Genomic DNA, 25,745 nt, shown 5'->3' on the forward strand with positions numbered 1-25,745 from the left:
TTTATTTGTTTTCAAACTCCTAGTTTGTTTTCATGTCCGCAAAAGGCTGTTTTTTTAATTTTTATTTTATTTTTGTATTTAGTTCCAAGTCTAAAAAAAACAAAAAATAAAAATAGAAATAATCCGCCCAAGTGATGAGAGATAAACAATGATTATTTGATGATAAGAGCGAAGTTGAGATATTGTTTTTATTTATCTGAAGCATTATCGGGTATCCTCCTCCGCTGGCCCGTTGCCTATTTCCTCTCTCCGGTTAAAAGTAGCACCTCCAGACATAACACATATATTTTGAATTAGGAATCCAAATTATATTTGTATTTGTATTTGTATCCGAAAAATATTCAATTCGTATCCGTATCCGTTTAATATCCGATCTGTATCCGTATTCGATTAATATCCGATCTGTATCCAGAAAAAATATACTGATATAGCACTATCGGATCTGTTTGCACCTCTACAAGGTATTGAAATAGACATGTATATTTGGTCACAGATTTTTTTCAATTTATAACTGGTCTATTAATTGCAACATGATTTAATTAGAAACAATGGATTAAAAAAGTATTTAAGAAAGGTAAAAATAACCGAAAATTTGTGCTTTAAAAATAGTGGCCCCTTTTGATTCATTTTCGTTCTTAATTAGAAAATGAGCAATATAAAGATTCTTAAATCAGAATGAAATTTCAATGAAATAATTCAATGAAATAAAAGGTAAGGTAATATTGATATTGAAATAGACATATATTCGGCCACTGATTTCTTTCAACTTATACGGAATTATTAACTATCCTAATTATAACATAATTTAATATAAAAGGCAAAAAATAGTTGAATTTGTGCTTTGAAAATATATAGCAGCCTTTTATAATTAGGTAACCTTGCATTCGCCTCCTATAAATACCAATCCGGTCGCCTCATTGATTCGCACTAATTAATTAGCAATTACTTGAGGATTTTATTTAATCTCATCAATCTCCTGCACCAATTTTTGTCCTTGTGTTATCTTCAACCAAAAAAAAAGGTCTGTTTTATTTTTATTTTATTTTTTCTGGATATATCCACTGCATGCTCAGCATGCAGGAACACATAACTTTCTGATATTTTTTTCATAATCTTTGTGTGCTATAATATTCATAATCTTACAAACAAACAAAAAAAAACGGTTGGCTTTTCACAATAATTAACACCCTGTTCGATGATGATAAAGAAATTAAATTCATAGAGTTTGTATATATGTTGTCATGATACTTAATTGCTTATTTTTCCATTGTAAGAATTAATTATAAACCAACTTACTGTACAGGGAGTACAGGGCGTACAACACACACACTAGTTAGCCATGACTTGTTGGTCGGACATGGCGTATGACGCGCTGGAACGCATAACCAGCTTTCTGCCTCTCACAGATCATCACCGATTCAGTGCTGTGTGCAAAAATTGGAGATTAGTAGCAAAGCAGAAGCGACACACTCCAGCTCCTCAGCTGCCGTGGTTGGTGCTAGGAGATGAACCTGGCACTGGTAAACGTATATTTTACAACTTGTCAGAAGATAAGCACTATGCCATGGACATTCCAGAGTTGTACGGTCATTACATCTGTAGATCTTCACACGGCTGGCTTGTTGCCATCAATAACAAACTCACGGGCATCCTGATAAACCCTTTCACTCGTGAGTTTTATGAGTTACCACTCTTCCCTCATTACAACATTGGTTTACCTTCCACAAGTATATTTGAGAATGCTCTTATGGATTATAGGGATGTGGCTGGACAATGTATTAAAGATATTCAGGTTAGTATTGTACAGAAGGCCATCTTATCTCATGATCCGAAGGAGAGACCTGATTTCATGCTCATGATCTTGGTTGGAAACAGTGTACCTGCTTTCTGGAAGCCCGGCGATTCATCATGGACGGTAATAAGAGATAGAGTACCAGGGATAAATGATGTTATATATTTTGATGGACATTTCTATTTTCTAACCAATGAAAACGCACTTTTATTCCTGGATTTTCAACCTGATCCTAAAGTGCATGATATTAGATCTCCTCGTATAAGGCTAAGGCGTCGCACAACACAGAGGTACCTAGTGAACTACTTTGGAAATTTACTACTTGTTGAGAGGTGGGATCGGTTCTGTGTTAAAAAAGGGAATTACAAGACATTCTATTTTAACATCCTTCGACTCGATTTTGAGAAGAAAAAAGTTTACAGGAGTAAAACTATTGGCGAGGCAGCAATATTCTTGGGGACAAATGATTCAATTGTTATAAATCCAAATGAATTAGTTCGAGGTTGCAAATACAAGTGCAAAACCAAGAGCATCTATTTTACAGATGTAACTACACCATTATTTATTCAAAAATTTGACATGGGTATCTTCAACACGAGTGAGAAAACATTTAGCACCTTTTATCCCCCCGAAATACACCACAGTCGTGTAGGTGCACCCATTTGGTTTACCCCAAATCCATGGTAGCTAGCTGCTCCACGTACGCTTCCCTTAATTGGTTAAGAGTAGTCTTACTTAATTACAAGTTAATTTAATTTAAATTTGTCAGGCTCCATTTTGTTAGTTTCAGCTTCAAAAAATATTTAAGTCTGGTTCTTAATTTCTTTTTGTATTACTATATAATACTTGAATTATTATGAGTAGAAAAATGTGAAAATGAAGGTGCTCAAGCAGATGTATATATAAGATATTAGAAGAAATATATGAGGACAATCAAATAGCATGTGATCATATCAGTGGACACTACTACAAAAATGGTCATTGTACACTGCACATTGTACACGGATTTGACAATTTTATATAAAAACCGTGTAGAAATTGTAATTTTTTGGGTGCCTGAAATATCTGTGGTATATCTACACGGATATTTATTAAAAAATCAGTGTAGAAAGCCGTGAGAGAGCTACACGGACGTTTATTAGAAAATATACACGGCTTATTGTTTAAATAACAGTGTAGAAAGCCTTGAGAGAGCTACACGGATATTTAATTAACGAACCGTGAAGAAAGGTAGAAATTATACACGGATGTTTGTTTAAATAACAGTGTAGAAAGCTTGTAAGAGCTACGTGGACGTTTAATGAAGAGCCGTGTAGAAAGGTGGAAATTGTACACGGTTTTTTGTTTAATTAATAGTGTAGAAAGCCTTGAGAGAGCTACACGGACGTTTAATAAAGAGCCGTGTAGAAATGTTATTTTAGGGTTTTTGTTATATAAAAAGCCTTCTCCTTCCAGCGCCGTTTTGATTAACTAATACTCTCTCTCTCTTGGTCTGATTTCTACGCACAAGGAGGCCAAATCTGAGATCTTTGAAGTTAATTTGTATTTCTTCTCTCTATCTCGCTAAAGTTAGTCATCTATATATATATATATATATTTCTCTTTTCTTCTTTCAATTTTCTGTTACTTATTATTGCTTACTTATCTTGCTAAAGTTTGATACAATTTTTTTTGTTTGATGTGCCGAATTCTCATATTGGCACATATTGGCACTAAATCATTTGATGTGCCGAATTCTCATATTTCTTACTGCTTATCTTACTTATCTTACATTTTTCTTTCCTGTGCCGAATTCTCATATTGGCACAAAGGTGTTTTTTTTGTTAAAAATAAATATATAATTTGTTAGGGTGCTAAATTCTTATAACAAAGTTTTTTTTTTTTTGGTTAGAAATAAATATATAATTTGTTAGGGTGCTAAATTCTTATATTTGCAGGTTATTTTTCAATTATAGCTTAGGTTAATCAATTATCAGGATTTAATTTGTGCTATATTCTTATATCTGCAGGTTATTTGAATTCTCATCTCGGCACAACCGGACAATTAATGAACAAATTCATTTTTCAAGTGCCGAATTCTCATCTCGGCAGATTTTTCAATAGAGTGCCGAATTCTCATCTCGGCACAAGGAACAAATTGATTTTTCAATAGAGTGCCGAATTCTCATCTCAGCACAAGAACAAATTGATTTAAAAAGTTGTGAAAATTCTCGGGCCGAGATACTATTTCGGCACAACAAAATAAAATAAGTTTTGTGCCGATTTAGCATCTCGGATATTTAACTAAATTCCATGTACAAAGAAAATAAACTGGAGACTAGCCAAAAAAAAACAAATTCTATACGGATATTTAACTGAAGTCCGTGTAGCTCGGTTATATGGAGAGCGACACTGTCAATCAATCGTACACGGCTGTTTATATAATAATCCGTATAGCTCTCTTATAATCGCACACGGGTAAATATCCGTGTGTATTTATTCAAGGATTTCTACACCCTCACAGCGTACACGGCAGGAAATCCGTGTAGCTCCTCTATTTATGTCCGTGTACAATCTCTTTTTCTGTAGTAGTGGGATAAGAAAATATTAATGTAAATAATAAAGTTAGGCCTATTAGCATATCAGTATCAGTAGATGATTGTTGGAAAAAAAGAAAGAAAGAAAAGATAACACTTATGTGTTTGGTATAGTTGTATGGCACAATGATATGCATAGCTTATGCAAGAAAATCAGAAGAAAGCTTTCACTGGCTCAGCTGAGGGGCATTTCTGTCCATTTTTTCTTATAAAAACATCAGTTACAATCTATTATGAAGTGGTGTATTCGGTTACTTTTTTTTTTTTTTGAGAAAATTGGCAGAAGCTGCCAACATTTTATTGAGTATTCGGTTACTTCTGCTTCAAGATTCCAAGGTCCTAAATTGACATATAAGACATAAAACAAGAATTCTGAGAAAAAAAAATTTCCAACAATTTCACCATATAAATTATTTTTGAATCTTGTAAATTGAATTTCTATTATTTATATATATGTCATTTCAGTTTTTTTAAACAAATACTACTTTGCTTCATAAATATTATATTTTCCTAAAAACTTTTTTAAAACATTTTTTTTCTTTTTCTTTGGTTTTTCTTTTTGTGGTTCTTTTTGCCAATTTGCATTTTCTTTTCCAAATAATTACTTGCAATAAAAGGCTTGTTGTAATTTTTTACAACGTGCTTAAAATATTGGAGGAAATAAAAAATAATTAAAGCAATGTTGGAGGAAATAAAAAGTAATCAATATATGTGATTTGTTATTTTGAAAGAAAAAAATAATTTTTTTATTTTTTTATTTTTCTAGATTTGACGTATGGTTATTTTGATCTAACGATATATCAAACAATATAATATTGTCTGTCTGTTTGTTTGTTTAGAATATTGTTTTTTGAGAAAGTATAATGATAATGTTACACTGCTTGTTGTTTAATGAAGTTTGAAGGAATAGACTTCTTGTTATTCTGTTTTTTGTTTTTGATAATACTATTTGCTCTTGTGAACATTAATGCATCGATCAAATAAATATTGAAATTAAAAAAGTCTCAAGAAAAAAAAAATAGAAGATTAAACAGCTTTATCAAATTAATTATATTTGATTGCAATCAACAGTATTTAAGGTTTGATATTGAAGATAACATGCATTTCTCACTCCATAATTCATTATTATATAACGTTCAAAAATGTAAGTTTGAATTATTCCAAGTTCTTAAAAAAAACACCTTTTATTAAAGAAAATAATTTAAAATAGAGGAGGGTTCAAATGTTTTTATTTTTTGTGCCTCCATCATGCCTCTATTATTTAAAATTTTAATAATTTAAAATTTAAAACTTAAAAGTCAAAATAAAACCATTGGATATGATCTACATCAATTTATCTATGCACGTGTAAAAAATTATGACATTTCAATTTTATTTTGATTGTCATCAAGAGTTTGTAAAAAACACACTAATATGGATGATTTCTAGACGTTGATTTTTGAACCTATTGATTCACATAAAAACAAAATTGAAATGTAATAATTTTATAATCTCATAGAGAAAATAACATAGATCACATCTAACGGTTTTATTTTGACTTTTAAGTTTAAATTTTGAGTTATTAAAGTTTTTAAAAATAGAGGCATGATAAAGACACAAAAAATGGAGCCATTTGACCCTGCTCTTTAAAATATTAATTACGATATTTTGTTTGGCGTGAAATGAAATGTTGTACTTAGGAATATATGTTTCACTTGGCGTTAACTTGAAGAGTTTTTTAAATATTCTTTAGCAGATCATATATTTGTATTATTTAGAAGACGTAAAAATAAATATAACTCAGTTCAACAATTAAAATATTCTTTAGAAAAATAACAATTTTTAAATAACATATAACATCTACACAGAGAACTAGCATTTGGTCTAGTGACAAAGGGACATGTCTCTCATGTGAAAGGTTATGGATTTGAAATCCAGATAGAGGAACCCATTTGTTGTAATAACAAGTGTTTGAAAAAGGTGTTAATGATTTCACCTCCAACCCTTTTTATGGTTTGCTATTAGCTAGAAAGGAAAATTGCTGTCTTGCTAATTTCATTTCTCCGTTTGCTAATAAATCATCAATCTGATGTACTAGGATGCTGATGTAAAAATAAATATAACTCTTTCAACAATTAAAATATTCTTTTGAAAAATAACCATTTCTAAATAATATACAAAATAACAAGGGTTTGACAAGAGTTTGAGTAACATATTAAATATTCTTTTTTCAAATCCTTTGTTGTAATAACAAAGATTTAAAAAGGTTGTTGGATGGTTTCACGTCCAATCCTTCATTAAAAAAAAAATAATACACATAAATAACAATCCTTAAATGACATGCATGTTTTTTATTTTTTTATTTTTTTGATATATTTTTACACAAAAGCCTCATATAAAATGATATATTAAATGACAAATAATATCTTTTAAAAATATAAAAAAATACAAAGAAATAATAACATGACTAATCAATTATCAAGTAATCTAAAAATTACTTAAAAGACCTTTTAAAAATGAAAAGAAATTAGAATCAATTATAAAGATGGTACAATTTGCATAAAATTAAAAGAAGGTAACATATTTGATTGGAGGGCAAATGTTCAATCTAAAATTCATCTTTTAATCACAACCATTGACAGACTAGCATACCTGGGTCCTTAATATAAGAATGAAGATAACAAATAATAGACATACGGATGAAATATTTAGAAATTAGATCTTGTTTACACAACGCACATTTCATCAAACACCTCATGGTCAATAAAGGTAATCTATTTACGACTTGAAGAATAAATCGAGGTTTTTGAAAAGGCGATCTGAATCTGAGAAAACCCTCTCAGATCGCCTAGATTGCCTCCTTGCTTAATGGATCCAGGTTTCGATCGTTAGATCAGGTGCCTAGAGAAGTCCAGCGCGCTGGCCCGTCACCATCTCTGATTCAAGTGCGCACCAAATTCGTGCAAATACACTGCCACAATCCTTTTGAGAAAGGTAGAAAAACAAAACTCTTCTTACTTTCTTTTGGAGAGACTAGATTCGTGTGACTACACTGCCACAATCTAACCTCTTCGTCTTCAACTTCAGCAAATTGATTGCATCTTCCTACCCCTCGGTGGTCCTCCGGCAATGACGAACGACAGGCTCTGGAGAGAAGAAGCATCTAGTTGGAGAGGTGGAGATTTCCGAGATGGTAAGGTTTCTAATGGCCGAGTCAGTAAATAGCGTGTGTGGAGGCGTAGAAGGGAAAAAGGCCTAGCGTGCAGCAGTCTGGGATGTCACCAGATCCATGGAGATGGTGAAGGTGCTCTCATGGAGGTGAGGTAGGTTGACTAAAGCGTGAGAGAGTTGTATCCTAGATTTTTTGTTTCAAAAATGAATTGAAAGTGGTTAAAGACGTGGGACTGTAGTAAAAGAAGAGATTAGGTTGTAGGGACCACAAAATTAATTAGTTAAAACCGGTATTTATAGTTAGAGAACTAATCTATTTTTACGGTGGGTAGAATGGGGGATAGTAAGCTGGGGTATAATATAATTACTCTTAAATTATTTCATTAAACTTGGATTTAGATGGTCTTTAATTCTAGTGATGTACAATACCCTACCTGTCTAATCTTTGATAATGGCATGGATCAATAATGATTTAAATATAATCCGGATGTAATTCAGAAATAATTTGGTACAATAAAGAAGCAAAAAAAAAAAATCATATTTTATTCAGAGTTCAGTTCAAAAATGTCCAAAAAAAGAAGAAAAAATGAGAATAATTTGTAAATTAAATGCGAGTTGTTTGACTATGGTCTCTGCTAGTGATTTTTTTTTTTTTTTAAAGTTAATTGCTCTGCTTACTAGAAAGAAATTTGTATTTTTAAAGTTAATTGCTCTGCTTACTAGAAAGAAATTTGTATGTAGAGAAACGAAAATATCAGAGTAATTAGAATATTTTTATGGGCTTTCATTTTTAATTGATAAATATGTATTGGTGTTTTCATTTTCGCTCTTAGCGATGCAGAGTGTTTTTAAACTTATTTCTGTTTACAAAAAAATGCTTTTAAATATTACGCTGACAAAAGTATTTATTATCATTTGCTCATGCCTAAGCTGACCTTAAGTCATATTGAAGAATTTGAAAATAAATGAAAGCCTGATTTTTAAAACTCGACAGTATAGCTTAAATTACTCTTTGAATATCAAACTTTAATTTGCCGTTGACATTTTTCAAATAATCTATTCTAAATTTTTTGAATGTAGTTTAAAAAATGAGCAAGGGAGAATTTGATTTACACATAATTGATTCGCCTTTTCATATTCATGTAGGACTTAACTTAAAAAAAGCAATTGTTATGCAATTTCGGCTTGCCTTTTAAGAATTAATTTTTGATATATTAATAAAAGATAATATTTATATAAACAAAAGAAATTAAAACTCATTTTGCTTTGAAGTTTGAGCTAAGGGGCTAAGGCAGGATAATCAGTAGGTTGGGATAAAAAATTTAGACGTGACATAATTTAAATTATTTTACATATTACGTATATTTTATTTTTATTTTTCTGAAAAAAAATAGAAGTAGAAGAAAAAAAATCAGCGGTGGGAATTTTATACTTTTTAAAATTTAAGTATATTTTTATAATTAAAAAAAATGAAACTAAAATATGTTTCTGATATTTTATTAAGTCAGGATCAACCCTTGCCAGCCTCCGCCTCTGTTTGCACTGATCCAGTTTAATTAAAGTTGTGGTCCCCTGGGCTCAGAGCCTCAGATGTATATTAATTGCAATAATGCAACATGGGTGGCGGCTTTTCTTTTCATCGGCAGCCATTAGCCAGCAACCCATGCAGTCAGAAAATATTAAGCTTTTAAATGGAGCAGAGCTGCATCCATTTTTTTAATTTCTGTGGCATCTTTCCTGCTGAGTATTCTGTTACTGTACAATATGTGTGATTCATGTGAAATATTTCACAATTTTGTCAATCGAACTGACATTTTCTGATCGACAATTCAAAGCCGGACCACTTCCAACCCGTTGTAACATATAACTGACCATTTTATGAAATTTGTTCTAATATATCGACCTTTTTTTATTAGATAGTTCATATTTATTTAATTTGATGCTTCTAAAATCAATAACACGAATATAAAAGTAAACTGCAATATTCATAATGATTAGTAATTTTTTTTTTCTAAATTAGTAACTAGTTTAGTGGTGTAACAATAGATATGAAAATATTAGACTTTAATAATAGTCAAAATTAAGTACTAAATTTTCTTTTATCAAATATAGTTTACAAAAATATTGTTCTTGCGAATACTAAAAGATGTCAGATAGCTAGACGCAAATCAGTATTCAAAAATAAAAAAAGGTGCTCTACTTTATTAGGACATAATTGCTTTGTGCTAAATTTGTATTTGTCCTATGCTAAGTTTGTCTTGTTCCTCCGAAGTACAACTAAGCTTAATAGTTTACGATTTGGAGCACTGTACTGTTTGCTGTCGAGTTAGGTCCCTAGAATGGTCCCAAAGACCCAAACCCATAGAATCATAAGGCCCTGTTCGGCAGTAATTCCGAAAATACTGTTTACGTGGAAAAAAAAATTCATGGATTTTTTTTCTCACATGAACAATAAAATTCAGTTCAAAATTTTCAATTCCTATTTCCTACTGAGCTGCCGAACATATCCTTGTTGCCATCGGATTTTCAATTAAGGTTATGATGAACAAAAAAATAAGTTTATTTTACTAGAAAATGGTCAAGCAGAAAAAATTGCAGTGAAGTTATTTGATCAGAGCCACTACCAAGTTTTTATTTTATTTTATTTTTAAAGTTATTTGATCAGAGGTAAAAATTTGAGGAGAGATTTATTTTGAATTAGAAGAAGGAATTATGATAAAAAAAACATAATCCTCATTTTTTACTGAATTTGCAAAAATCACCTTTAAATTCTAGAAATTAGGATTTCAAATAGCATAAAAAGGAATATCAAATAGGAAAACAAATATAGTGAAGAAAAGACAAAACATAAAAAGTTATTAGACAGCGAAGAAAAAAAGTAATGTGACGTAACGTGACGTGGTTAAAATGATAGAGGACACTCAAATTATGTGATCAAACATAACATATTGATTATGCTTATTTAATTATTTTAAAATTTTAAGTTTACAGAAAATAAATATGAAAATAATGCTTAAAAAAAGAAAACACTACAAAATAATTAAACTAAAAAAATTAATCGCATAATGTGTTACGTGACACGACGTAATATAATCACATTAATTTATGAGTTAGGCTGGGGTGCTATGGATAGCATAGTGGCCTCCCGTGCTACGGCTCAATATTCAAGTTTTCAAAATCCAAACGGTCGATCCGAACCGTTCATCTTATTCTCCATATTAATATCTGCTTGGAGACCAAATTTTATAATTTTCTGAATTTTTTTACTATTTATTAAGCCACTTTGAAAATCGCTAATCCAACGGTTTTACTGTTTTGTGCAGCCACCGTTGGATCAACAATTTTGTAAAATACTTAATAAATAGTAAAAAAATTCAGAAAAATGTAAAAATTGGTCTCCAAGCAGATATTAATATGGAAAATAAGATGAACGGTTCGGATCGACCGTTTGGATTTTGAAAACTCAAATATTGAGCCGTAGCATAGAGGCCTCTATGCTATCCATAGCACCCCAGCCTAACTCTTAATTTATATGATATACCGTGACGTACTATTTTCAATCGAAAAGAAACATGTCACGTGATACATGTGTACCTGTACCTGTGATGTAGAAATTTCACGGCGCCGCAATTTTGAGAAGAAAATAACAAAATATGAGAAGAAAAAAGAATCGTGTCCAATGGATACACTTGCAATAGCAAATATGGTGGCGTGCGAGCACTTCCTAGCCCACGTGAAATAAAAAGGTTTGGTGTGTCAGCCCATGTGCGTTAGTCTGGCCCAATAACAGTTCTCAATGTGCTTAGCCCAACTGGTAACCGAGCATCCCAGCCCAATAAGACCCGGCCCGTTCCATCTAATCACAGAATATATAGTGTGCTCTCATGTCATATCAAATATTCATGTTATTATTGTATTAAATATCTATGTTTGTTTGTCAACCTATCGTATTGAATATTAATTTTTATGTGCATGTTATCGATGTGTCTCACTAGGCGGTGCTCATTAATTATTGTTTACTATCTTTTCAGAGTATTTTTAAATTTATCAAGTCCTCGTAAACTCAATTCTAAAATCATTTGAATTGTCTTCAAATTATTAATTCAAATCATTGAAATCCTTCTACTTTATGAGTGATGTGTCTATATGTAAAAATTTTAAAATTTCAAATTACTATTGTATAGAGTCAAGTGGTCAAAATTAGAAAGTTTATAAATTAATTTTAATGCATTCATGTTTTGAACGTCTTTTGACCACTTGACTCTATACAAAATTGATTCGAAATTTTAAAATTTTGTACGTCGACACATCATTCGTAAGGTAGAAGGATTTCAACAATTTAAATTCGTCATTTGAAACCAATTAAATAAGTTTTAAAATTGAGTTCACAAAAGAACTTGGTGAACTCAGAAACACCCTAGTTCTACTCATCTTTTCTAGCCTTGTAAGCAGAGAAAAATCAGAAAATTAACCCAAAACTATAAATCTGTTGTTATTTCTTGGGAATAACATGAGCCTGTTATTCCGATCTCAATTGTTTAAACTTTTTCATACACAACAAATCTCAACAAAGTATATTTTTCATGTGCGAATTTCAACAAAGATCAACAGTTGAGATCATAATAACAGGTTTATGTTATTTCCAAGAAATAGCAGCAGATTTATTTCCTGTTACCAGTATAGACATATCACGCATGACCATCATCTTATATAGAGAACAATTAATGAAATATATAAAAGAATATACACACAAAAGTCTGACAAAACCTTCCGTCATGATTCATCTCTTGATTACAGACGCAAAAATATATTGATAGCGAAATAGTATTGTTAGCATTTACACGAATCCGCGTACGGACTTTGAATCATGCGAAAAAAAAACATTTTACACGAATCTTACGCAAAACAAAACAAAAAATTATTATACGAATCAACGCGTGACGTACTGTGACTCTCCATTTTTTTACCCTTTTCCGGGTTCTATCGACCTTCGTCCGAGATTTTTCGTATGTATTACTTCATAGTCTACTGTGTACCGGTTTAAATACGAGTTTCTACTGGCTCGAATTGACACGTGTCGCGCGGTTTTGGCACCATAAAGTGCTGGTCCCACTCCACGTTGCACCACAAAGTTGATCGCCCATGGAGATTTCCGAGTGCCTATCCTCTGAGATATCTCAACTTTTGCGTGAGCGACGTGTCCGGTGCCTATTCGGGGGTGATGTAGGGGTCAGTATTATGTATGCTTTGAGAGACGTGCATGATTTATTTAAACGGTTGACATTTCCATAAAGTCACGCAAAGTTTGAGATATCTCAGAGGATACGAATTCGAGATTTCCATATTCACGTTGGATCTTCTGTGTTTTCCTTAGTATAGGTTCCGTATAAAAGCACTCGGATATTTTTTTCTCCGCCTTCCGCAACACAAGTCGTTGCACAGCTATATTCACAACTAAGTTTTGAGAAATTAACTGGGGGATAATATTCAATTTCTGACGAACTGTGAAATTGGATATTCTGTTTATTATCGTTGGATTCCAATCGATGGGCTGTAAAATTATACAGTACAGATAATGCTTTGTATGAGATCTAGATATTACTGTACAAGCCAGAAGGCCAAAACAGAGTTGTGTCATTGTTTGCCCGTTTTGACTGAGTCCGTGTCCCCCCAGGTACCTGAGGTAAAATTTATAAAAATGGACGGCCTAGATTAAGCTAAGCTGGTTCAAATTTTTAGGGGTTCTGCTTTGAGATTCTTGCCACATGAAAAGAACGGTTTAGATTTATAACTTGCACCTCGGGTGATACGGATTCATTTTGACTTGTGAAATCTATCCTCCGAGTCTTTCCAATATTTTTTCCTGACCTGATCACACATTCAAACCGGAATTTATGCTTGACACATAATGAGCACCACCTTTTAAGATGGTTGACGCGAATTTATTCTAGGCCACTTAATTGAAATTTATTCTAACAATGTTTTGTTGCTAGACTTTATTTCTTGTAGCTTTTGTTTAGTTGTTGTCGCTACATTGTTTTGTGATATGAACTTCCTTTCTTCTTGCTTTTTGGAACTTTTGTTAAGATATTATTAGTATGAACAATTACACACTTTGGTTTCATAATGAAACAGATGGGCAACCACTTTTTACAAAAAAATATTAATACACTTGTAATTTTACAAAAAAAACAAAAATATATTTATAATATGAAATAAATAGCATGTGATAATTCATTTAATTTCTCCAAATTTAAAATTTTTAAGAAGGTGCTGAAAAATAATTATACAGGTATATTATACAAACAATATTATTCAAAAATCATATTACTATGTCTATAGTACTGTGACAGATGTGGCTAAGCTCACAGATATAGATGTTTCACTGTAGAAACATTCTGACAATTTAACAGCAGCAAAGTTATTGACAGAGCTCATTTGTCTTCATTAGTCATATTCTTTTTCATTTGTCTATATTATTCATGTGCTGCATGTAGTCAAAATAACTCTGTCAATATTATTCAGGTATATCCCACATATGTTGTGTACACGTTATAAAGCTAATAAAATGAAATAGAAGTTCATCACGGAAGCAATTAGGAAGGAATCAACATCGCACGTGCTTCGCATTTATTTGGGAACAAATAAGTGATGCAGACATTTTTTTGGTGGGAATTTAGTAGTTGAATATATTGGGGCTTCTTAATTTAAAAAATGACAAAATTATATAGAAATTAATAGAAGTCAGTTCAAACATAATGCGTTTCTTAATTGAGGCTTTAATGTGGGGATTCAGGAATTCGTTTAAATTAATTTGTTGCTGACATTATTTATTTTTCCCCTTTTCAAAATTAATTTGGTGCTTATTTTATTTTTAATTTTTCCATTTCTTTTTTTTTATTTTGAAGTTTTATTTATCATCATTTATTGTAAAAGGAATCGAAAGAGAAATTAATTTACTATGTTGACAATTGGGAATGAATAGGAAACTGCAATTATTTATCTCTCATTATTTTAAAGATAATTTTTTCATATATCTAATTTTAACAATATATTTATTTGATATCTTCAATTTTTTTGTTAATATAAATTTTTTAAATTGTAGATATATTCTCTATTATTTATGGTTTAGAACTTTAGATTGTATTATATATTATTTTAAATTTCAATTTATGAACTATAGTATTTATCTTATTGGTCTTAATTTTTTACTTATTTATTTTAAGACGTGAGATAGAAGATATATTTCTATTAGATAAGAGATCCACTTACTCTATTTTTTGGTGACACCGGATTACACCTTACATTTTTAAAGTCCAAACAGTCGATCCAAATCATTCAACATGATGGATATATTAAAATGTGCTTGTAGACATTTTTTTGAATTTTTGTTACTATTTATTAAAATGGGTAAAAATATTCAAATTAATATAAAATTTGATCTGCATTAATTTGGTGTTTAATTTTTTAATTTTTTTAATTTTGAAGTTTTATTTATCATCATTTATTGTAAATTAAGGAATCGAAAGAGTAATTAATTTACTATGTTGACAGTTGGGAATGGATTGGAAAATTCAATTATTTATCTCTCATTATTTTAAAGGTAATTTTTACATATATCTAATTTTAACAGTATATTTATTGATATCTTCAACTTTTTTGTTAATATAAATTTTTTACATATATCTAATTTTAAGGCAAATTAGTAATTTCACAAGAACTATGATCAGCTTAGTGAAGAATTAATTTACTGTACCAAAAAGAAAATTGAAGTCTTATAGAACCTTGTAGTAATTTATGGACATTGGAATGAGTGACGATGTAGATGACACGGGTTGGAACAGGAAAGAGCGGTGCTAATCCTTTACAAGCAACTGTTTCAGAAACCGTGCTGAATGGCATTAAAAAAGCCTCCTTCAAGCTGGAAATTATTAATGGAGGAAACAATATACAATTTACATTAGATTTCTTATGTTCATATTCACAAAAATCTCAGGATATCTAGAGCTAGGATCAGAGTTTACAAAATCTCAGGATTTCTTATGTTTGGTAGAACAGAACGAAGAACATTTTTTATAAAAAGAAAGAAAAAAGAAACACATTAAAAATAAAGTTGCATATTGGTGAGAGAAATAACGTACCATTGCTCCAATTTATTGCATTCACTGGCTAAAGTTCTTTCCAAGAAGGTTCCATCATTGTATCCTCCAATCATTGTATCCTCCAAACGCTATCAACTGTTCAATTCTCTTCATAGTTCCCCAATAAAGATCATACTCGATGAAACAAAAAAATTAAATTAAGCAAACAGCAGAAACACAAAAAGAAAACACTTACCTATCAACTTCTACACTGCACTTTGCATCCAATAACTGCTCAACAGGGCCACTCTGAAAAAGAAACTTCAGAAATACAACCACAAGCTCACTAGAGAGAGAGAGAGAGTCAGCAGTGCAATGGAATTTAAAATCGAGGTAATGATGTTCTTTTTGCATATAAGAAAAGGTGCACCAACAAACTAACCTATTAGCCTGCTGAACTTGATCTATTGGTTCTTGGAGAAGAATCTTGGTGCATTTCAAAACCCAATTAAAAAAATTCTGCAACTGCAAGATTCATTCAAAGGAATGATATCTTAGAAAACTGATTAAAAAGGGGTAAAAAAGTATGAGTGAGGCTATGGTACTATGCATAGCACACATGGGTCCGTACTATGTATTCATATCTCCACTTTCAAAGTCCAAACAGTTGATCCGAACCGCTAAGTACGATCTTCAAATGAAAAAGTACTTGGATGCCAAATTTTACATTTTTTATAATTTTTTTACAATTTTTTTAGATAGTTGGAAAATTGCTTCATCTAAAGATTTGGACCATCAAAAAGTAGTGATTTTCTACCTATCTAAAAAAATAGTAAAAAAGTTCTAAAAAAAAATAAAATTTGGCCTCCAAGTGCATTTTCATATGGAGATCATCTTGAGCTGTTTGGATAGACTAATTTGAACTTTAAAAATGAAAATATGGATCTATAGACCAATATGCGCATGCATAGTGCTGTACTCTCACTCAGAAAGTATAGGACATCAAGAAAATATTGACAACAAGAAAGAAGTACCAGGAACAGGACTATTGTTAGAACCCTAGAAAACCGTTCTGCTTGGACTAGAAGCATTCCGGCACTTTCTGTGACATTATCCATAAGCTTCTCAACCAAACCGACACTTTTATACTGAGCTCGCCACTGTGAAAGGCCTCTTAGTTCTCCTACTCTGAATCCAATTATTTCTAGTGCAGGCTGCCAGAAAAATAATAAAAAATGTATCAATCCTTATTTCTATTTTTCTTTCATGGACTTGCCTGTAAAAAGAAAAAGGCATGCCTGAAGGTGTTTGTTTAGAACAGTACGAAGTTCTTTGCCAGCATTATCAACAGTCTTCGATAGGCGCTTCACCCCCGATTATGTACCAACCAAAAGAACAAGTTGAAATCTATGTTTACATAAAATCTATTTCTTATCATTCTTTTTGTTTGGTTACTTGCGAAAGCATTATGACCTAAAAGAGGCTCAAAAATGTTAATTCTGCGCCAAAAAGGCTTCAAAATCCCAACATCAGGGTTAGGTAATGAATCAAACGAAACAGAAAAAAGTAGAAGGTTATGCTACCGCTTCTCCAAGAGAATTCAATAGAAACTGTTGCAGTGCAGGGCTTGTACGGACCCCGAGATGTAGACTTAAAAATTCGTCCTGCGAGTTAGAATAAGACCCTGCATAAGTATAAAATCAAATGCTGAGTCAGTACAAAAAATTATCCATTCAAAATGGTTTGATTAATTAGACACATTACCATGGTCGGTGATCAATGAAGCGAGAGCTCCGAACTTGGAATTGAACAAGTTCATAGCATCAGCCCACTGTTTTGACATGACTGAAATAGATGCACGCACAACTTCAACCAAATCCTCTATATTTGATGCTTGCTGAGCCACCTGATGCAGCTCGTTTTTCCTACATTAAAAACCAATCATCATATGCTTAAACAGAGGAGAATCTGGAATAGAGTATATTTTTCAGATTTTGAGAGGAATTAAGGGAAATAAGAAGGATGTAGATCTGGAATAGAGATTTTCTAGCGTATAGTAGAATAGAGAGGGTTAAGACTAGAATAGAGAAGAATAGAGAGTTATTTTCTGGAATGAGGTTTTATATTTAAGTGTTGTGATTACTTTTTCGGTTATTCATACAATCATTAGTAGGCATTTAGGTCACTAACCATAAAAAAAAATATAAACTATAATGCTCTTGTAGCTCCAGTATCATCAAGTAATGAACCTGTATGGACAAGAACTCAGTTTGAGCTCTTTGTTTGATTAATTTTTGGGCAGGACCAGGTCTAAAAACCTAAAATGATACAAGCACCTGTAGAGATCAGGCTCACCAGTTGAGAAAAATCGAAGTGTCCAGGTTCAAGCAGTGTAAACCAACTGAATTATCATTGCGGTTTGTGTTTGTACCCAATTCAATAAGCTCTCCAGAACATAGCATTTCCAGTTGATATAGGTCTCTTGACAAAGCAACCTGGAGGAAAAATGACGAGAAAAATAAGAATTTGGATTCAAGCTCTTCAAACTTGACATTTCTAATGAAAATTAATTGCATATATACATATAACACGGATACCTTGCTTATGGACGCGTTCTTCAATTGGTATTGATAGTTAGTACCCAAGCAACTAGGAAGAACGATGCTATGGATGTTCTGCAATGAAAAGATGGAGGAAAGTACCAAGTGTTTTAATATTCGGTCCAAACTATTTGAACTCTTTTAAGCTATAAAACCAATATCACAAATTTCAGGCAGACCAGTGGAATTTCATTTATCCTATAAACTTACAAGCATCTTTTGGCTGAGCCAACAGGAAAAATTTCCAAGTGAATAGTGTCAAATTTTGGCTGAAATATTGTAATATAACTTTGAAATCCAATAAATTATCAAAGAGCAAAATGCAAAAAAAAAGGGACGTCCAACAACCAAACTAGCCATTATTGTAACCACCAGGTCATACTAACAAGCAAAAAATTAATCATAATGATAACAACCGAAACAACCATTAAATTAAAGGTTTAGAAACTTACAATTTTTCCTATGGGGAAAATTCCAAATATATTGAAGCAAATGCAGCCATCACGATCGCCACTGCACAGGATATTAAAGCGCTGGCAGGAGACGCTTGACACTTGCTGAGTAGCTTCTTCTAGGTCGCCATCACTCAGACCAGGCATTCGTGGGACCTGTGGAGGAGGTGCGAAAAAACGAGATGTCCTATCCTCATAAACAAAGTGGTTGTCTCTATCAACCTATATAATATAATACAAGAAGAAGAAGATGAAACTTCTTTTCCTCAAGTTTCAAATCATGGTTTCGGCAAGTTGACCATGGAATCTGAATTGGGTGAATCAATAGGAATTGGCATAATCAAATCAGAAACTCATTTGTATTTAAAAAAAAAAGGATTTTTTTTATATAAAGAGTGATTTCTGAGGGCAAATGGGTTATTTCTCTACTTGTTAAACACAGTAGCATTTAGGCATACGTTTGTGTGTGTCACAAGTAAGAAAATAAACCATTTGCCCTCACAAGTAAAATAGGTAATGTAAATTTAGAATGAGTTTTATAAATTTAGAAATAGGTATTTGACAAATTTAGAATGAGTTTAAATAGAATAGGCAATTAATTGGGTAAATTTGTGAGTTCTTGAAATTTAGAAGGGTAAATATGATATTATGAAGTTTAGAAGACCAAATAAGTAATTTCAAGGTTTTTGAGGGGTATACATGAAATTCCCCCAATATAATACAACAAGAAGAAGACGATGAAACTTCTTTTCCTCGAGTTGCAAATAGTAGCAGTGATACAGAGCTCTCTGAAGCAGTAAATAAAAGAGACAATGCTGCATTGGTATCCAGCTTTCCAAAGTGAGGTACCAATTCTTATATCAGTTAAAATGTGGAACTGAGGGTTGTATTTTGTGAGAAACAATCTGTATTATGCAAGTAATAGATTATTCCTGATACCACTTTTAATGCGTCTTCATGCTTCTCAACATTTTACCGTTCTGTGAAATAGGAGAGCTATTAGAACGGAGGACAGGTTACATTATTACTTCTCAAGAAAAAATTGAATTAATAGATGCAGCATGTATATAATTTAAACCAGATTAGAAAGCCCATGAAAATTAATATACTTTCCTATACAACCGATCGAAGGAGAATAAGTTATCCTCAGCAAGCAGAAAGCGAAAGGTCAAGGAGTCACACTCCGAACGAATAATAAAAAGGCTTTCGGACAACAATTCATTACGGCGGCCAGAGGTAACTCTACAAAGCATTCCCGTGTGGCAGCATTTTGTTTTTATGAATACATGACATATTACTTTTTTTAGCACAAAATGTTATCTTTTCAACAAAGGAGGTTCACGTCCAATTATGAAAGGGTATTCGCAATTTGACAGGTATGCCAGCCGCAATGCTTCTTCACCTTTCTCCCTCTATTCAAAGAGAAATACACAAGGTTATAACTTCTAACTAAACAAGGAATGCATTTTCAGGAGCAACAGAGAGTTTGCCTAAATATTTGACAAGAGGGATTGCATTTACAGCCTCAGTAAACTCTAAAGATGCCTTTTGCTGTCTGTGAATATTACCCAAATTAACAAATCCAAAATTACAAAACAATTACACACTGCAATAGCCATTATTAAAAAAGGTTATATTTGAACATGTTAAAATTTTGTTCAAAGGGAAATCTGAGAAACACCTTATCCCTCCTGTCTTACAAGCATTAGTGTATCAAAATCAGGGAGAATTACAAAACTTTACAATCCAGTATATTTCGATTCAAAAGGAACTGATTGAAGTATCATGCATCAAAATTAGAACAAATCCAGTAGACGAGAACAAAGTCTCAATTAACAAAAGGAAAGCCAGTAGACAAGAACAAATCCATAACAAACACTGCAACTGTTACAAAACACTATAGCAGCCATTATTGAATGAAAAATCAACATGTAAACTATACTGATTGTATACCAAACTATACAGACTTGTTGAAATATAAAACTCAAAACTGTATACCACCTGTACTTAATGAAGATCAACTACATACACTCTAAACTATACTTACTGATGTAACCGTAATCTGTATTGACTTTTTTAATCCCAGACACTAAGTGTTCCCAGACACGCATTCCCAGACACTGTAAGTGTTTAATCCGCTAGAACGAACTCATATGGAACCTCAATCCATCCGTGCTCTTCATTTACTTCCATTTGAAAACACTGGTAACATGCTGGACAAATCTGGTCCATCTCAGCATGCGAATTTGACATATGCTCCTTCTGGCACCTATGAGATCTAAACCGGTAGCAACACAGCATGCAGCGCTTCTTGAACCATCTCCGCAACCAGCGGGAGTGGGCCATCCTCTGACAGGTGAACGGCTCTCCCCTGACAAGCTGGTTGATCTGATCAAAACAGAAAATATTATATGAAAATACCAGATCAGTCGAAACAGATAAAATTAGAATACCAGATCAGTCGAAACAGATAAAATTAGATGCAAAAACAAGATCAGTCACAACCAGATAAGTACAAACCTCAGCCAGCGCCTGGGCCCTCCGCCTGGCATTCCGCCGGGCATTCCGCCGGGCATTCCTCCCGGGAACTCCACCAGGCCCTGATCGTAGGATGCGCACCCTCACGCCCTGGCGGCGCACCCTCACCCCCTGGCCCACCCAACGGTTCCCGCTGCGTCTCGCCATCTTTCTTTCTTGCTTTCTTTCTTTCTTTCTGATTAATGAAAAGTTTGAATGAAACTAGGAGGCGGGGAAAATAGGGGGAGGGGATTTAAAAGGCGTTCAGAGAAGGGGAACCCGCATCGCCTGCAATAACTCAAAAGATGCTCTTTTGAGTTAATCCATCCTGGCCGTCTGATTGTAAAATGGAGCCCATCAGACACCGGCCTAAAACATAGGGGTCTTCAATATTAGTGCGGATTTAAATCACATCAATCTTATAGCTGATTGGACGGACCAGATGCATTAACACAAAAGATTCCTTTTTGAGTTAATGCAGAGGATACGAATTTGAGATATGGTCGACTGTTAAAAGGCCCCAAATGGGCTTCGAGATGGGAGACCGTATAAAGGCCTTGTACAAAACAAGGGCGGAAAGGCGGGCTTCGAGAAGGGCTTTAAAAGACCTTAGGTGCAAAGGCCTTGCATGGGCTCTCTATAATCCGGTATAGGGCTCAAATGCCTCAAATGGCCTTAAATGGACTTATATATATTTAATGAAATAAAATAAAATATAAGTAAAAAATTAAATCATGAAGTTATTGAGAAGCACAAAATAATATGCGTCTAAAAAAAATAGTAGAAATTAAAAGCTTAACCATTTTCAAAAATAAGAATTGGAGAGTATGTAGACTCAAATTTAAAAAAAAATTAGATGTAGGAAGAGAACTCCAAATGTAGGAAAATAAATTTAGTTTAAGAACTTCATCATAAAAATTAGGGATGATTCTTATAAAGATTATAAAGATAAAATATGTAGATGAATATGCTTTTTAAAAATAATATAATTAACCATCAACAAAAACAATAGACATTAGGGAAAATATTCAACTTGTATGAATTAGAAGCATCAAATTTTGATACAATCAGCAAAAAAAATTAAAAATTAAAAAAAAAAAAGGAGCTTGTAAATAATGGTGGAGTCTTATAAAAGAAAGGAAGATGAACAAGCAACTAAAATGGCTTGTAAATCTTATATAGGAAGAATGCCTGAAAATTCAAAAGAATTTGTTGACAGCATTTATGGCTAGTATCTATACTGTACTGACAATATTATTGCCTTTTTTTTTGCATCGGAACCAAGAAAAGCTTGTTGCATTGGAACCAGAAAGACAGTCTTTTTTTTTATTTATTTATTTATTTAATATTGTTATTATTTATTATTATTATTTAAGAATATTTTAACAGTTTCACAAGACAAGTGTGGGTCCCATGCGTAGTCAACAAGCAATTACTAAACTTAATTCGTTTTAAATAAACGATTTCGGTTGGGTACTTGGTAAAATGGATTAAATACCTTACATTGCACATTTCAGGGCTGTTCGGCAACATGAGAATTTTTAATGTGTGAATGAAAATTTTAATTTGTTAAAACTAAAGTTATTTAACTCACAGAAAATTTTAGAATATAGGTTTTCGGCAAATGCATTGGAAATTTGTTAGGATGTTAATTTTTATTTTTATTTTTATAGAAGATATAATACTACAATTAAACTATATTAAGTGTATTATTACTAATTACTTATTATGATCAATATAATTGTATATATCTGATTCTAAAAAAAAATTAAATATTTAATTAACAAATAATTTTAAATCTTTAATTAACTAATAATTTGTAACTCACTGCTAATTAAAACATTTAGTTAATTAAAGAATGAACTAAATTATGAAGACATACATTAAACTAACACAAAAAATATTAAATTAAATCTGAAAGGTAAATCGAGACTTTAGATCCGAAATAAACAAGGGGTAATTATTTAATGTTAAGTGTTTACGTAATTTAAAATACAAATTTTGCGACACATTTAGAATTATAGAAATCAAATTTTAGTTAATTAAAAATATAAATTAAATATATAATGTTACTTATTAAATTGTGTTTGTTTAATTAAGTGCTTGATTGTACAAGTTAATTTCATTTTGATTAATCAAACAAGTATTCATTAGTATAATTTCTCTTTTAATTAATTAGTATTAGAGACAAAATGACAACTAAATTTGAAGTCACGTTCGCCTAACACGTTGCAAGCTGCGCCACTTGAAAAAAAAAAACGGAGGTTAGAGTCAATTTTTTTTTTCCAAAAATTTTGACTGCTAGAAGGAAAATTTTCCTCTCCTGGGAATTGATTTAGGGAAAAATACATAGCTGCCGAACGGAAACAAAGTAAAATTACCAAGTTGCTTTTTTTTCCCCTTGAAACCCATAGGTATATGAGGTGCCGAACAGGCCCTTCGAGTATTAGCTAGTTTACATTCGTTATAATAATAATAATTTCATTTTTATTCTATTAGCTAGTTTTTTCAAAAAAAAAGGGTCAGATAAATACCTTACATTGCACATTTCGAGTATTGGAAAATGTATATTTCTTTGTTGCAATTAAATACAACTTTTGAGAGCTATACATCTTTTTCTAAAGTTGTAAATCTAGATTCATTGTCGGACCCTCAATTTCATACTTTAACACTCACTATTTGAATCATTTCGAAAAGCACACATAAAATCTATTCTTAATAAAATAAACGTAGTAAAACAAAATAATGAGTAGAATGCATGTCAAAAAAAATTTGATTGAATGGCTTTTTATAATTGAAAAACAAAATTTATGACACCCATCTGGTGCTTTAACAATTTATTTCTCTTAAAAATTATTTGCTATATCAAAATTAGTTTATTTGGTTTTTGAACGAATTAAACTAATTGAATCCCCACAAGTTAAAAAAAATTAATCCAATTTATTATTCTTAATTTAATTAATTATATTTATAAATAATTTTTCTTTTTTTAAAAAAAAGAGAGAAATGAATTTGCTCTATTTTGGCGTACAATCCTGATATCTTTGCATGATAGCATTAATGGCTAGTAAGTAGAGTGTAGCATGTAATAATTGTACTTTTTAGGTTAAAGAAATGAATAATATCTCAAAAGATCCCTTTTCTTTGGAACTCTTTCCTTATTGGAAACATAAATAAAGGAAGAAGAAAAGACATAAAGTAAATAAGGGATTTGAAGTTTGCATGGAGCCATGGAGTACCGTTACCAATTTAAAATTGGTAAATATTGTGATTTTGATTCTTGTGCAACATGAAAAGATACGGAAATAAATCTGCTGTAATACGTTCCAATTGCAGGACCCTGTTATTTAAAATCTATCCTTTTATTTTTTGGAACGCACGAAGCTCAATATAAGTTGTTTATATGCACAAATCTCAAAACAAATGAAAGGGTACATTTTGAATAACAGGGTCCTGCAATTCTAAAGGATCACAGCAGATCTATTTCCAAAAGATACAACATAGACCAAACGAGTGCGTGTATATCTCATATTTTGCGTGACCGACGTGTCCGGTGCCTATTCGGGGGTGACGTAGGGGCCAATATTATTTGAGCTTTGAGATTCGCGCAGAACGTACTTCAACAGTTGAGATTTTCCAGAATGTCACGCAAAATATAAGATATCTCAGAGGATGCGAATTCTACACGATACCATATCATAGCGTACACCAATTCGTATCCTCTGCATTAACTCGGAAAGGAATGTTTTGAGTTAACGTATCTGAACCGTCTGACAAGCTTTGAGATTCGTGCAAGATAGATCTGCACTACAATTAAAGAACACAATGTTTTACATGGGAGGCCGGATGGACTCCGTTTATAATCGAACAGCTGATATCTATCTATTTAATCAAAAGATGCTGAGTTAATGTGGAGGATGCTGACTCAGCGTACCCAGACAGCTACATACATTTTTTTCTAGATGATATATGCCTCACCTAGTCCTTTTTATTAGTATATTTGAATAAACATTATTATGTTAGTCTACTTTATTTAATTATAATAATAGTGTTATTTATTTGTATAATTGAATGATGTCATGCATTTTGGAGAGAATTTTTTTTTTTCATAACTAATTTCACGATATAGCCGAACACTTATTTCAGCAAATTTCCATAATTAATCTTGTACATTTTCATTTCCATCTTCATATTCTTGGTTTTTCAAAAGTAAATTCTCATTTCCATCAAATCCCATTTCATGTAATTATCTGGAAGATAAACATGCCCTTAGTATAATATATAATTTTAGTTAGTTTGTAGACATATTTATATTGCTTTATTTTTATATAAACTATTAACATCGTATATTGCATTCACAATGAAGTACTGGTTGGTTGATTGTTCTTTCTCGATTTTAATGAAATTGGTGGGATCCTACACTTTTCTAATGATAAAAAAGTAAGTGTAATATTTAAAAAAAAAAATCAAATAACATTGATCCCAAAGTTTTATTACCATATAAACAAGCCCTTTTAAATATGAGGAGGATTCAAATGCCTCCATTTTTTTGTTTCCAACATGCCTTTTTTTTTAAA

At 31.9% G+C, this 25,745-nt stretch overlaps 1 protein-coding gene across 1 annotated transcript; it reads right to left on the reverse strand.

Annotated features, from left to right (window-relative positions):
• Nucleotides 1–15,839: 15,839 nt before the first annotated feature.
• On the reverse strand, nucleotides 15,840–18,887 carry LOC144553438 (anaphase-promoting complex subunit 4-like). The gene is made up of 9 exons (XM_078301608.1): nucleotides 18,652–18,887; nucleotides 18,197–18,274; nucleotides 17,955–18,094; nucleotides 17,364–17,524; nucleotides 17,182–17,283; nucleotides 16,924–16,971; nucleotides 16,634–16,813; nucleotides 16,042–16,124; nucleotides 15,840–15,945 (listed from the first exon to the last, which is right to left on the reverse strand). Exons 1-7 carry the CDS (start codon nucleotides 18,796–18,798, stop codon nucleotides 16,743–16,745), a joined length of 747 nt encoding a protein of 248 aa, XP_078157734.1. The 5' UTR covers nucleotides 18,799–18,887; the 3' UTR covers nucleotides 15,840–15,945; nucleotides 16,042–16,124; nucleotides 16,634–16,742.
• Nucleotides 18,888–25,745: the final 6,858 nt, after the last annotated feature.

Source organism: Carex rostrata, chromosome 4 (genome assembly GCF_964058835.1).
Source record: "Carex rostrata chromosome 4, lpCarRost1.2, whole genome shotgun sequence".
Taxonomy (NCBI): Eukaryota; Viridiplantae; Streptophyta; class Magnoliopsida; order Poales; family Cyperaceae; genus Carex; species Carex rostrata.

Coding starts and splice junctions, on each gene's coding strand:
- LOC144553438 (XM_078301608.1), bottom strand. CDS start 18,798: ATGCCTGGTCTGAGTGATGGCGACCTAGAAGAAGCTACTCAGCAAGTG. Junction 16,972..17,181: donor GAATTCTCTTGGAGAAGCGG/TAGCATAACCTT, acceptor GTACATAATCGG/GGGTGAAGCGCCTATCGAAG. Junction 16,814..16,923: donor TAATGCTGGCAAAGAACTTC/GTACTGTTCTAA, acceptor TTTTTCTGGCAG/CCTGCACTAGAAATAATTGG.